A 14,046-nucleotide genomic window follows, 5' to 3' on the forward strand; every position below is an offset into this window, starting at 1 on the left:
ACTTTGGGAGGCAGAGATGGGAGGATCACTTGAGCCCAGGAGTTCAATACCAGCCTGGGCAACATGACGAAACACCATCTCTACAAAAAATACAAAAATAAGCCAGGCATAGTGGAATGAACCAGTAGTCTCAGCTACTTAGGAGGCTGAGGTGGAAAGATCACTTGAGCCTGGTCAAGGCTGCAGTAAGCCATGATCCAGCTACTGCACTCCAGACTCGGTGACAGAGGGAGACCCTGTCTCAAAACAAAACAAAACAAAAAATAAAGAAACATTTACAATCTATGCTCTCTGGAGCCTGCTACCTGTAGCCTTCTCTGCATAATAAAAACCTTGATTTCCACAATTCATTGTGTGTGTGTGTGTGTGTGTGTGTGTGCATATCTCAACAAAAATTCCTTAACTTAACCCAGACATTCCCTTCTGTGGGTTCCAGGTCTTTAAACTCTTTCAACCAATTGTCAATCAGGACATCTTTGAATCCACCTACATCCTGGAACTTGCCACCCCCACCCCCCATTTCAGGACCAAGCCAATGTACATTTTACATGTATTGATTGATGTCTTATGTCTCCCTAAAATGTATAAAATGAAGCGGTGTCCCGACTATTTTGGACACACATTCTTAGGACCTTCTAAGGCTGTGTCACAGGCATGTCCTTAACATAGGCAAAATAAACTTCTAAATTGATTGAGACCTGTCTCAGATACTTTTTGGTTTGCAATTTATTTATTTGAGACAGGGTCTTGCTAGGTTGCCCAGGCTGGGGTACAGTGGCAGAATCATGGCTTACTGCAGCCTCAATCTCCTGGGCTCAAGGGATCCTCCCACCTCAGCCTCCTGAGTAGCTGTGACTACAGGCACCCACCACTAGGCTGGGTAATTTTTTTCTTCTGTAGATATGGAGTCTCCCTGCGTTGCCCAGGCTGATCTAGAACTCCTGGGCTCCAGCGATCCTCCTGCCTCGGCCTCCGGAAGTGCTGGGATTACAGATGTGAGCCACTGCGCCTGGCCAGGTACTATATTTTAAACAAAAAGGATCTAGGTGATGACAAGGACAGCACAAATTCCTATAATGAATGCAAAAGTGTCTTGATATCACAATGTCTAGCACAGAGTTATTGGAGGCTATCCTGCCCAGCGTGTTACAATTTACAAAGCTGCTTCTCTGAAGCTGGATTTAGGATCTGCCTTAAACTCCGCGGCGGGGCCCTTGACAGCAGTGGGGACTGGAGCAAGATCAGAGCCGCTCGCGTTGATGGTCACTGTTGCTTCGGGCGCAGGTTTGGTTTTCTTTGGGGTTGCCATTTCAACTAGACGGCCTCTGGGTAGGCCAGATCTGAATCCTCTGTCTTTATCTGCGTTGCAGAGGTGGGACCACCCCTCTTTCACATAGTTAGCTCCGGTTCGCAAACACTCGGCCCCGCACAAAGATGGCGTGGAGGCGGGCTGGGCCAATGCGGTGTGGCGTTGCTCCCGGTTGCCTAGGTAACAGCCAATGGGCAGCGGGAATTGTACCCAGTGCGGTCGCCCAGGATGGCGGCGTCAAGTGGGGCAATCGCTGGTGGAGGTGGCGGAGAGCAAGGTGGCAGCCGGGAGCCCATCAGAGGAAAAGTCCGAGGCGCTGGAGCCCTGCGTCCAGGCGTGACGGTCATCCCGAAAGGCCGGCCCCAGGTTGGCTGGAGGCGCAGGAGGGAGGGGGCCGGGAAAGAGTGTGATCGGTCAGGTGGGCACTGAGAAACGGAGCACGAGATGACCCGGCTCGGGGGCGCGGCTCCACCTCGGATACGCTGACCTGAGGGCGGTTGCCTGTGGGGGACCCAAACCTGAACCCTTTAGTCTCCACCGCGGGGGTCGAGGCCCGGGAGAGCTGACTGGACTGGGGTTAGCGAGCAGAGGGTGGAGGTTTGCATCAGGGGAATTGGCAGACCTGTGTGAGGGTTAGACCCTGCCGGGCGGGAGAGCGGGCCCGGATAGCAGGAAGGAACGCGGCTGGAAGGTGAAAATGGGGTGCGAGAAGGTGTTGCCTTGTTGTGGCCTAGGGCTTTGTTTTCCCTGGGCCCGCCTTTATCTCACGGGTGGAGAGAACTCCCACATATGGAAGCCTGGGGAATGGGATGCTTCATTTAGTTTATGAGTGGTATCCCTGCAGTATAGCATCTCTGAACTGCTTAGGTACCAGCAGGAATAACTGCTATATCGGAGTCCAGCCCTGGCATTCCCTTTCCCGTGAAATAGGATAGTATTCTGGCGGTATTACTCCCTAGTCCCAATCACCCCCAGGTCATCATCGCCTTTAAGAAAAAAAAAAAATCTTTTTGGCGCCAGTATTTTCTTCCCACTTTCTTCAATCTAACCATCCCACAGTCTTCCTAAACGAATCCTTCATATAGCAACGATGCATTTCTTTACTTTTCACACAAGGAAAGAGGAGGTTAGACTTATAATGAAAAACAGTTATTTCGAGCTCCTTTTAAAACACTTAAAAAAGAATATTTCGGCCGGGCGCGGTGGCTCACGCCTGTAATCCCAACACTTTCGGAGGCCGAGGCGGGTGGATCACGAGGTCAGGAGTTCAAAACTAGCTTGGCCAAGATGGTGAAACCTCGCCTCTACTAAAAATACAAAAATTAGCCAAGCGTGGTGGCATGCGCCTGTAATCCCAGCTACCCAGGAGGCTGAGGCAGGAGAATCGCTTGAACCTGGGAGGCGGCGGTTGCAGTGAGCCGAGATCCTGCCACTGCACTCCAGCATGGGGACAGAGCAAGACTCCGTCTCAAAAAAATAAAGGAGTATTATTTGACTTTTTGTTCTAGGTTCCTAACAAGGCTAATCTTTGTTCATCAGAGCCTTCATTTTCTTCTTTTTAGGATTCTAAAAGCTTATGAACTGCTTTCTTTATTACTGAAATAATTTGACAAGACTATTGTACCCTGGGAAGGGTGGTTTTGGGGGGACATGTGGGTAGTTAGGGTGGCTGCCTCCAACCAATATTCTCTAACTGGATCTCCCCCACCGCCCCAACCTTTTGTTTTGTTTTTCTTTTCTTTTCTTTTTTTTGAGACAAGGTCTGGCTCTGTTGCCCAGGCTGGAGTGCAGGTTTGGTGCAGTCACTGCTCACCCTGGCAGCCTCAAATTGTGGGCTCAAGCAATCCTCCTGCCTCAGCCTCCTGAGTAGCTGGGACTACAGGCATGCACCACCACATCCAGCAAATTTTTGTATTGTTTTGTAGAGATGAGGTCTCACTACGTTTCCCAGCTTGGTATTGAACTCCTGGGCTCAAGCAATCCTCTTGCTTCAGCCTCCCAACGTGCTGGGATTACAGGAGTGAGCCATCATGCCCGGCCCTTTTCCTCTTTATGTCAGTTTTTTTTTTAATCCTCTTAAATTGGACACAGTTTACTGTGAATAAAAAAATGTTGTTTAATACGTTGATTTCTTAAAATTAGAAAAAGATAAAAAGAACGGAAACAAAAATTCTCATTATTGTCTCAGAGTTCTGTTTGGAAATAAGAAAATAATAATAAAGAAATGTCTGGAGCAGAAGAAAATGAAGATAGCAGGAATATGGTATATAGTGCAGACTAATAGTGTATTGGTTTACAAGGACAGAATAGTAATTTTCTTTTATGTAAATGTTTGGACTGATCCTTTGCAACCCATCTATCAGGAGTGCAGAAAGGGTTAGTGTCTGTTTAGAAGTGTGAATCATCTTGGTTTGTGACTGGATTCCATGGGTGTATCTGTAGCCTGAACCCCTAAGCCATATATTCTTTTTAAAAATATGATTTGGATAACTGATACAAATACTGAGTTGCATCCCTTATTAAAGTATTGGGCCAGACACAGTGGCTCACACCTGTAATCCTAGCACTTTGGAAGGCTGAAGCAGGCAAATCACTTGATCCCAGGAGTTCAAGACCAGCATGGGCAACATGGTAAAACCCTGTCTCTACCAAAAAATGCAAAAATTAGCTGGGTGTCGTGGCATGCCCCTGTAGTCCCAGCTACTCAGGAGGCTAAGGTGGGAGGATGGCTTGAGCCCAGGAGGCAGAGGTTGCAGTGGCTGAGATGACACCGCTGCACTCCAGCTTGGATGACAGAGCCAGACTCTGCCTCAAAAAAAAAAAGTATTGGGCTTTCAGTCTTCATCAGCATTGACTATACTTTGTTAAACTAGATTTGTCTCAATGACCATGGTTACTGGTGAAGTTCCTTTTTAGGTCAGTAGCTGTAAAGCTATTCATTAGCATGGTTAATTATAAAAGTCATAAAATCCAGACACTGTCCCAAATAGTGACAATATCAACTATTTGGGCACATGTGACAGTTTCTAGCCAAATGTATTCAGCCATGGCCTGAGACTCATGGATTCTACACGCATTCCCTTTCATTAGCACTTCTGACTGTGGTCTTGGCAATGGACGTCATTTTGGCAAGCACCTGCTGAAGGGAATTTGCTATATGTCCCTAAGTCAAAATGGAATGGAAGTTTGTAGTATGTACTGTTAAAAACCAATGGGAGAGGATGGTGGGAGGGTTAGGTTGAAACATGGTATTCCAGTTATTATTGCTGTATGACAAAGTACCCCAGAATTTAGCAGCTTAAAACACCCATATGATGGCTGGGCATGGTGGCTCACACCTGTAATCCCAGCACTTTGGGAGGTTGAGGGGGGCAGATCATGAGATCAGGAGATCAAGACCATCCTGGCTAACACAGTGAAACCCCATCTCTACTAAAAATACAAAAAATTAGCCGGGGCCAGGCGCAGTGGTTCACGCCTGTAATCCCAGCACTTTGGGAGGCCGAGGCGGGCGGATCACAAGGTCAGGAGATCGAGACCATCCTGGCTAACATGGTGAAACCACATCTCCACTAAAAATACAAAAAAAAATTATCCGGGCATGGTGGTGGGCGCCTGTAGTCCCAGCTACTGGGGAGGCTGAGGCAGGAGAATGGCGAGAACCTGGGAGGCAGAGCTTGCAGTGAGCCGAGATTGCACCACTGAACTCCAGCCTGGGAGACAGCAAGACTCTGTCTCAAAAAAAAAAAAAAAAATTAGCCGGGCGTGGTGGCGAGGACCTGTAGTCCTAGCTACTCGGGAGGCTAAGGCAGGAGAATTGCTTGAACCCAGGAGGCAGAGCTTGCAGTGAACCGAGATCACACCACTGTACTCCAGCCAGGGTGACAGAGCGAGACTGTCTCAAAAAACAAAACAAACAAAAAAAAAACACCCATATGATGCTCATGGATTCTGTGGGTGAGGGAATTTGGACCTGGCACCATGGGGAGGCCTCTCTCTGCTCCCTGATATGGGATAGAATGCAGGCTCAATGGCTGAGGGCTGGAATCATCTGAAGGCTCCTTCACTGATGCCTGGTACGTGGGATAGGATGATTCAAAGGTAAGGGCAGCCAACTGGAGCACCAATATATGGCATTTCTGTGTGGCTTGGCTTTCAGTGTTAGCCTCTGGGTAGTCAGGCTTTTTATGTGGTGGCTTAGATCCCCAAGTGTGAGTGTATGAGTGACAAGATGGAAGTTGCATCAGCTTTTATGATCTAACCTCAGAACACACCACCATTTTCCTTTGAGACAGAGTTTCACTCTTGTTGCCCAGGCTGGAGTGCAATGGCGCGATCTTGGCTCACTGCAACCTCTGCCTCCTGGGTTAAGCAGTTCTCCTGCCTCAGCCTCCAAGTAGCTGGGATGACAGGCATGGGCCACCACACCCAGCTAATTTTGTATTTTTAGTAGAGACGGGGTTTCTCCATGTTGGTCAGGCTAGTCTTGAACTTCTGACCTCAGGTGATCCGTCCGCCTCGGCCTCCCAAAATGCTGGGATTACAGGCATGAGCCACCACACCCGGCCCACACCATCATTTTCATTGTGTTCTTTTGGTCCAAGCAGTCACAAGCCTACTCAGATTCAAGGGAGGGGAGGTAGATTTCACCTTTTAATGGATCAATGGCCAGATCAAATTGTAGACAAACATGTAAGACAGAAGATACTGTTGCAAACATCTTGGAAATACAGTCCGCCACATTTGGTAATAAGAAGGTAAACTTTTCGGTTTCATTGGCTTCCTTAAAATATTTAGAGTATAATCCCCAAGAGCTAACAGCGTACTAAAAAAGTGGTTAGGGGCTGGGCGTGGTGGCTCATGCCTATAATCCCAGCACTTTGGGAGTCCAAGACAGGCAGATCACATGAGGCCAGAAGTTTGAGACCAGCCTGGCCAACACAGTGAAACCCCATCTCTACTAAAAATATGAAAATTAGCTGGCCGTGATGGCACGCCTGTAATCCCAGCTACTCAGGAGACTGAGGCACGAGAATCTCTTGAGCCTGGGAGGCGGAGGTTGCAGTGAGCCAAGATCACGCCATTAGACTCCAGCCTGGGTGACACAGTGAGACTCTGTCTCAAAAAAAAAGAAAAAGAAAAAAAAAGTGGTTAGGTGTACAACTTGAGAACTAGTACTTTGTCCGTAAATAACCCTCAAACTGGAGAAATGTTCCCTTCTTTCAGCAATCTTCTACTGTTCCTTCTGGAACAAGGTAGAATGCCACTCTTTGGAAGTTTCACGTAGCCTTGAGAAAAAGTAAATAAATACAAGGCAGTACTTTCCCTGAGTCCCTGTGTAGTCAATATGACTCCTCAAATCCCACTGCAATAACTCCTTCCAAATTTTGAGTGAAAACAAGTTGGTTAACTGCTGCCAGACATCTAAAGGAAATGCTCTTATAATCTTTTTGTATAAATAGTGATTTTGTGTTTAGGTTTTGGAATGGTTGTTTAATTATAAGATTTAGTGGAAGATACAGCCCTTCAGATTCTAACTGATGTGTTTTGAAGGAATGAAACTTCAACCATAAGCTGACTTTTAGTGCTGTGACTTAGTTCTGGGAAGAGCTGAGGATTGCCTGATCAAAATGCCCATCTGTACTGGAAAGCATTTTTTTCTGCTATTCTGATGGAAAACTACTTCTCATGCTCTCATTAATGTTGTATTTGCAATGTTGGCCTCTATCCCAGCACACTCTGATGCTGGGCTGGTGTTAGTCTTATTAACTAGATTATAAACTCGTCAAGGGAAGATACTGTATTTTATACATCAACTGAGCACGTAGTAGGTATCAAATAAATATTTGTAGATTAATCCTCCATTTCCATTCCAGGTCATAGAAAACAGGAACTGTCTGAAAACTTTTAAGATAACCAGGAGGATAAGAGCACTTGGGCAGAGGTGGAGATGATGGTGCTGGTGGTGGTTGGAGATAGGGGTATTTTGGTTAAATGCACCTAAGGCAGCGTACACTTACCAGGCTGGTGGCCTTTAGAATGTATCTACAAAATTGCTTTGCAGTCCTTTCCTCCCGCCATTCCATGACACTGGTTCTCCTTTGCTTATTTCCTACAGTTTCATCCTTTTATCCTGTAATCTGTCACCATGACCCTGACAAAAGGTTCCTTCACCTACTCCAGTGGGGAGGAATATCGTGGCGAGTGGAAGGAGGGTGAGAAGGACCCCTGGGGAGTATCCAGTGATGAACACTTCATTTGCTGGAAGACAAATGCATCAGGATATATAGCCAACTTTATGGATCTTCGTTTTCAACTCCAGGATTTAATTCCATATAGTGCCTGCCTTTCCTTTATTCCATTTTAGGATTAAATAAAGGAATTCGAAAATGCTATTGTTAATTCAACCTCCAGGGATGAGTTATATTTTTCTTTTTTTTGTTTTTGTTTTTGTTTTGTTTTGTTTTGTTTTTTGAGATGAGGTCTCGCTCGCTCACTATGTTGCCCAGGCTGGAGTGCAGTGGTGCAATCTCGGCTCACTGCAACCTCTGCCCCCTGGGTTCAAGCGATTCTCGTGCCTTAGCCTCCCGAGTAGCTGGGATTACAGGCACCTGCCACCACATCTGGCTAATTTTTGTATTTTTAGTAGAGATGGGGTTTCACCATGTTGGCCAGGCTGGTCTCGAACTCCTGACCTCAGGTGATCTGCCCACCTCGGCCTCCCAAAGTGCTGGGATTACAGGCATCAGCCACCATGCCCAGTCCATGCCAGCCTCTCTTCTAAGCATTTTGTATTTATCATCTTATTTAATCCTCATGACAACCTTATGAGGTAGGCACATACTATTATTATTCCCATTTAACAGATGGTGAAATTGAGGCAAGGAGAAGCTAAGTAACTTACTCAAGATCACAGAACTGTAAGTGGTAGAACAAGAAAGCAAACACAGCAGGCAGCCTGACCCGGTGTCCTCAAAATCTAACTACATTGCCTCTCTGAGGAAAAAAAAAAAAAAAACAACCACCAGTATCCCATTAGCAACTTAAAGGTACTGGGCAAATCTAACAGCCTGATTAGCAGCACTGGTTTCGGCTTCATTATAGCAACAGGGCTGTGCTTACTCTCTGAACTGACCAGAAAACAGAGCAAGATGTTGTGGAAGTAATCATGCCTTTCAAACAGAATTCAAGGGAGTTCTTGTGGTGGATACAGCCCACCCAGCAGAGCCTCAGGAAGTCTGTCCTCTAACAGTCCACATTAAAGGGGACACCAGGTATTTGAAAGCCATGAAGAAAGGCTTGGGATTGAAGGAGCCAAGGTCACATCACACCTGTACAATTTCTCTCAAGGCTCAAGAATTTAGGGCAGGCACAGTAGCTCATGCCTGTAATCCCAACACTTTGTAATCCCAGCTACTGGGGAGGCCGAGGCAGGAGAATCACTTAAAACCAGGAGGCAGAGGCTACAGTGAGCCAAGATCGCACCACTGTGCTCCAGCCTGGGTGACAGAGCGAGACTCTGTCTCAGAAAAAAAAAAAAAAAAAGAAGAGAGGCTGGCACATAGTAAAGGCACTATAAATATACATGTTAGCAATTGTTATTTATTTATTTATTTATTTATTTATTTCGAGACGGGGTTTTGCTCTTGTTGCCCAAGCTGGAGTGCAACGGCATGATCTCAGCCCACTGCAACCTCCGCCTCCCAGGTTCAAGCGATTCTCCTGCCTCAGCCTCCTGAGTAACTGGGTTACAGGAGCACGCCACCACCATGCCTGGCTAATTTTTTGTAGTTTTAGTAGAAACGGGGTTTCACCATGTTAGCCAGGCTGATCTTGAACTCTGGACCTCAGGTGATCTGCCCGCCTCCTCGGCCTCCCAAAGTGCTGGGATTACAGGCGTGAGTCACTGTGCCCAGCCAGCTATTGTTTTTTTGGTTGGTTGTTTGTTTGTTTGTTTTTTGAGACAGAGTCTCACTCTGTCAACAGGCTGGAGTGCAGTGGCGCCATCTTGGCTCACTGAAACCTCTGCCTCCCAGGTTCAAGTGATTCCCCTGCCTCAGCCTCCCAAGTAGCTGGGACTACAGGCAGGCGCCACTACACCCAGCAAATTAGTGTACAAAAATTATTGTATTTTTAGTAGAGACGGGGTTTCACCATGTTGGCCAGGCTGGTCACGATCTCTTGACCTCATGATCCACCCACCTCAGCCTCCCAAAATGCTGGGATTACAGGCATGAGCTACGGCGCCTGGCCAGCTGTTGTTATTTTTAAGTGCTCTCTTATTCATGCTTGGGTAGACCTGCTTTAATATGTAGTGATAAGATGGGAAGGCCCCAGGAGCCAGGTTTTCCCAGTGCCTGACTCTGGCTAATAATCCTCTGCTCTGCTAATGTCACTGCTTCTCTTGTTTTCTTTGTGGGTAGGGTGATGGCAGGTAAGGGATGCTACAAGAGTAAGAAGGGACCCTGAAGCTGCCTCCTTCCAGCCTGACACCTATCCTTCTCTTTGTTCAGGCCGCAGGCATGGTTTTGGTCAACTGATGTTTGCAGATGGTGGCACCTACCTGGGTCATTTTGAGAATGGGCTCTTTAATGGCTTCGGGGTATTGACCTTCTCAGATGGTTCAAGGTGGGTATGAGGTCATTCCTTTCTTAGCCTTAAATAAGGGAGGGTCTGACATAAAAATGGGACTCTGGTAAATATCTGGTCAATCCTGAGCTTGTCTCACTCCCTGCAGAACACAGATGAGGAATAATAGTTCTTTTATTAGTTATTTTTTAAGTGGACCTAAAATTTGAAATGTCAACCAAGTGAGTGACTTTCCACCCCACTCCCATTCACGTCCTATCTTCTTTCCTTGAGATCAGGGCTTCATGTCATATATACTCTCTGCTCCTTGGGAATAGGTGGGGTAGGTGGAGCTATGTGACAGGTGGAATCGGCTTGCTCCTTGGCATCATTAAATAACAGAGATCAGCAGCTGCTCGACTCCATTCATCTGGACAGCTAACTTTCCACTGAAGGCTAACTTCTTGGTGTTTCTGCAGGTATGAGGGGGAGTTTGCCCAGGGCAAGTTTAATGGCGTCGGAGTCTTCATTCGATATGACAACATGACCTTTGAGGGGGAATTTAAAAATGGCAGAGTAGATGGTTTTGGTAAGTTGCAGCCCAGCAGGATGGCTGACTTAGGTGGGCATAATATGGGTGGAAATATACCTGTTTAGTTTTAATCCTGTGGGTGTCCAGCAATCCATAGTGGCCGTCCCTGACACCTATCCATTGAACTCATCAATAGAGTACTCCTGAGTAGAGCCAGGAGTTTTTCTCTTCTTTGGCCTCGACATATCAAGCTCATCTTTGAGACGTTAATGCCATTGTCACTCCCATATTTTCTCTGCCCTCCTCAAAGGCCTGCTGACTTTCCCTGATGGTTCTCACGGAATCCCCCGCAATGAAGGTCTCTTTGAGAACAACAAGCTGCTGCGGCGTGAGAAGTGTTCTGCCATTGTTCAGCGGGCCCAGAGTGCCTCCAAGTCAGCCAGAAATCTCACTGCCTGACAGCGCAGTGGGCACCAGCTGACATGTATTGGGTAAAGCCAGTGCCCCTGTTGTTGACTCAAGGTGAACAAATGAATCAGAGCTGAGATGAGTTGACAATGACAGTGGAACAGAGGCCTTGTATGTGCCCTGTCACCTGCCATTCCAGAACTGGACCACAGAAAAGTGCTGAGGATGCTGGCCAGCAGACCCTGCAGCAGTCATTGGTGGTCCTGTCTTTCCCTGACCCTTATGTGCTGGAGGACAGAGGAGCCACCTCTTATCACTGGTTGATACTCTGTTCCTAAGACCTCAGGTTACCCAGTGTAGCCTGCTGTGACCCTTCTGCTTCATTTTCTGCCAAGTGATACAGAACCTTCGTTCTGCTGCTTTTGGGACAGGTGATCCTAGCCCCAGCTTAGGGCCAGTGCTCTGTGCTACTCTGGAGAAATAGGAAAAAGATAGGGGTGGCTCAGTACAGCAGCCCTGTGAAAGTCAAGGCCAGAGCTTTTCTAATTTAATTATTATTATTATTTTATTTTTTATTTTTGAGATGGAGTCTCACTCTCGCCCAGGCTAGAGTGCAGTGGCGCGATCTCAGCTCACTGCAACTTCTGCCTCCCAGGTTCAAGCGATTCCCCCGCCTCAGCTTCCTGAGTAGCTGGGACTACAGGAGCGCGCCACCACGCCCAGTTAATTTTTGTATTCTTTTTAGTAGAGACGGGGTTTCACCATATTGGCCAGGCTGGTCTCAAACTCCTGACCTCATGATCCACCCGCCTCGGTCTCCCAAAGTGCTGGGATTACAGGCGTGAGCCACCACGCTCAGCCTTTAATTTTATTATTATAAAAAATTGAGCCAGGGTTTTGCTATGTTGCTCAGGCGCATCTCAAAATCCTGGGCTCAAGCGATCCTCCTGCCTGGGCCTGCCAAAGTGCTAGGATTGCAGGTGTGAGCCACCGTGCCTGGCTGGCAGAGCTTTTCCGTATGTTACTCCTCATGCTGGTTGGAATCATGGCTGCAGGCTTCCGCTTGGTCTGATCAGACTGGTATTCATTCCTGCCCATGTCCCCGTGAAGGATTCGGTAAGAGTGCTATTTCCTCCTCCCTTTAGAAGACAGGGCTGTCTTCTTTCATCAACTTAGAGCAGATAATCCCCACGTGTGCCTCTCTTCTTTCTTAGATGGGGAACAGGATCCCCTTTTGGGACAGTCAAGAAAAAAACTCATGTAAACTGTAATCTTATTACTTGTATTTGTGACTAAATCCAGGGAAAAGGGTAGAATATTTAGGCCACTTCAGGCACTACCATGGAGTGAACTGAATTCGTAGGGATGGCTTGGGCTGACACAGTTTCTTCCCAGTGGACCAATAAATAAGACTCACCCGAACCCCTGGGGTTTTGGTAGAATTGGACCCACTCTAGGACTGTGGGGAACTAAAGGAGCATTTGGCTTACTGTAGCTCTTCTATCATGAGCCTTGACCATCAGGCCGCAATCAGACCTTACTGAGGGGATCTCTGCAGTTTATTACAGAGGCCTCCCATTACCCTGGTACCCAAATATGTCCCCCACCTCTAGCCCCCTAGCCTCACATTGAATGTCTCTTAAACAGCAGATTGTGGTGGAAGTTATAGCCGTGTGCCTCTATTTATTCTCTGAATTGTACTGTAGAAAAAGGTGTTTATAAAGAATAAAGAAATCACCAGAACTGCCTATACCTAGTTTTCCTGACTTTCTGGCCCTGCGTCTTCATAAATATCAACCCATTTGCTATTTGTAAAAGTTAATCGGGTTAGCCCTTGGAACTGACCCTGCACACTTTACTATATCAAGTTATATCAATTTGATATATCAATAATATATCAAAATTACTATATCTAATTTTCTCAGCCTCTACGGAGGAGGACTTATGAACTTTTTTTCTTATTTAAATCAGACAATCTCAGGCTGTCCCAACTAGTAGGTGGCACAGCTGGGTGAGATTTGCAACCAAGCCTTTCTGATTCCAACTCCCTTTACTGGACCCCTCTCACCCTGACCATCAGAGTACTTAAGTCCTGAGACTAGTTATGGCCACACCTGCTGGGTTACCTCTGGCAGGTCCACTCCTGCCGGAGTTTCCCCTTTTCTGCAATAGGAGAGTGGTGGAACATTGACCGCCATGCTAACCCTTTTACATGCACGCCCTTGTTGGAGGAAGGTACTGTTATTATCCCTGTATTACAGATGAGGCTCAGGGAAGTTAAGCAGTTTCTCCAAGGTCCCATAGACACTAAGGGGCAGATCCCAGAACTTAAACCCAGACCTGTTTAAGCCCAGAGGCTGAGCTCTTACCCAGTACACTACCCTGCCTGTCTAGCCCTAACTTTTCCCCCAAGTCCTAAACTTGATTCTCCTCTGAGCCTTGCTCCTCTGGAAGTTGCCTGTGAGACAACCCCAGGCACTAAGCCCCAAGCTGTAGTGCCATTCAGAGCCTGGTTTTGGGTTGAAGATTGAGATCTTTTATTTTCTCTCCTTTAGCCTCTGCCCTAAACAAGTATCTATTTACCTCTCTTTTTAACCTTACACTTTCTTTTTAAGGAGTCCGTTTTTAAAAATGTATCTCCATTTTTCTGCCACTAGTCAAATATTACCACTGAAAAAGGTTAAATATTTTGGAGAAAGCATCCTTTTTTGTTGTTGTTGTTGAGATGGAGTTTCGCTCTTGTGGCCCAGGCTGGAGTGCCATGACACGATCTCGGCCCACTGCAACCTCCACCTCCCAGGTTCAAGCGATTCTTGTGCCTCAGCCTCCTGAGTAGCTGGGATTACAGGTGTGTGCCACCACGCCTGGCTAATTTTTTGTATTTTTAGTAGAGGTAGGGTTTCGCCATGTTGATCAGGCTGGTTTCAAACGCTTGACCTCATGTGATCCTCCTGCCTTGGCCTCCCAAAGTGCTGCCTGGCCCTAAACACTTACCACTTTAATCAAAAAGGATGCTGACTGGGTGCAGTGGCTCACGCCTATAATCCCAGCACTTTGGGAGGCCAAGGCAGGAAGATCACCTGAGGTCAGGAGTTCGAGACCAGCCTGACCAACATGGCGAAACCCTGTCTCTACTAAAAATACAAAAATTAGGTGGGCATGGTGGTGAACGCCTGTAATCCCAGCTACTCGGGAGGGTGAGGCAGGAAAGTCACTTGAATCTGGGAGG

At 47.0% G+C, this 14,046-nt stretch overlaps 1 protein-coding gene across 1 annotated transcript; it reads left to right on the forward strand.

Moving 5' to 3' along the window:
• Positions 1–977: 977 nt before the first annotated feature.
• On the forward strand, positions 978–12,567 carry MORN4 (MORN repeat containing 4). The gene is made up of 5 exons (XM_003255300.4): positions 978–1,675; positions 7,428–7,524; positions 9,823–9,937; positions 10,357–10,466; positions 10,720–12,567. The coding sequence occupies exons 2-5, from the start codon at positions 7,458–7,460 to the stop codon at positions 10,866–10,868; spliced, it is 441 nt and encodes a 146-aa protein (XP_003255348.1). The 5' UTR covers positions 978–1,675; positions 7,428–7,457; the 3' UTR covers positions 10,869–12,567.
• The last annotated feature ends 1,479 nt before the right edge of the window (positions 12,568–14,046 follow it).

Source organism: Nomascus leucogenys, chromosome 3 (assembly GCF_006542625.1).
Source record: "Nomascus leucogenys isolate Asia chromosome 3, Asia_NLE_v1, whole genome shotgun sequence".
Lineage (NCBI taxonomy): Eukaryota > Metazoa > Chordata > Mammalia > Primates > Hylobatidae > Nomascus > Nomascus leucogenys.

Bases quoted from the DNA above. Each gene is read 5' to 3' on its own strand.
- MORN4 (XM_003255300.4), top strand. From the start codon at position 7,458: ATGACCCTGACAAAAGGTTCCTTCACCTACTCCAGTGGGGAGGAATAT. The intron at 9,938-10,356 runs GTGGGTATGAGG...GTGTTTCTGCAG, and splicing joins ACCTTCTCAGATGGTTCAAG to GTATGAGGGGGAGTTTGCCC. The intron at 10,467-10,719 runs GTAAGTTGCAGC...CCCTCCTCAAAG, and splicing joins TGGCAGAGTAGATGGTTTTG to GCCTGCTGACTTTCCCTGAT.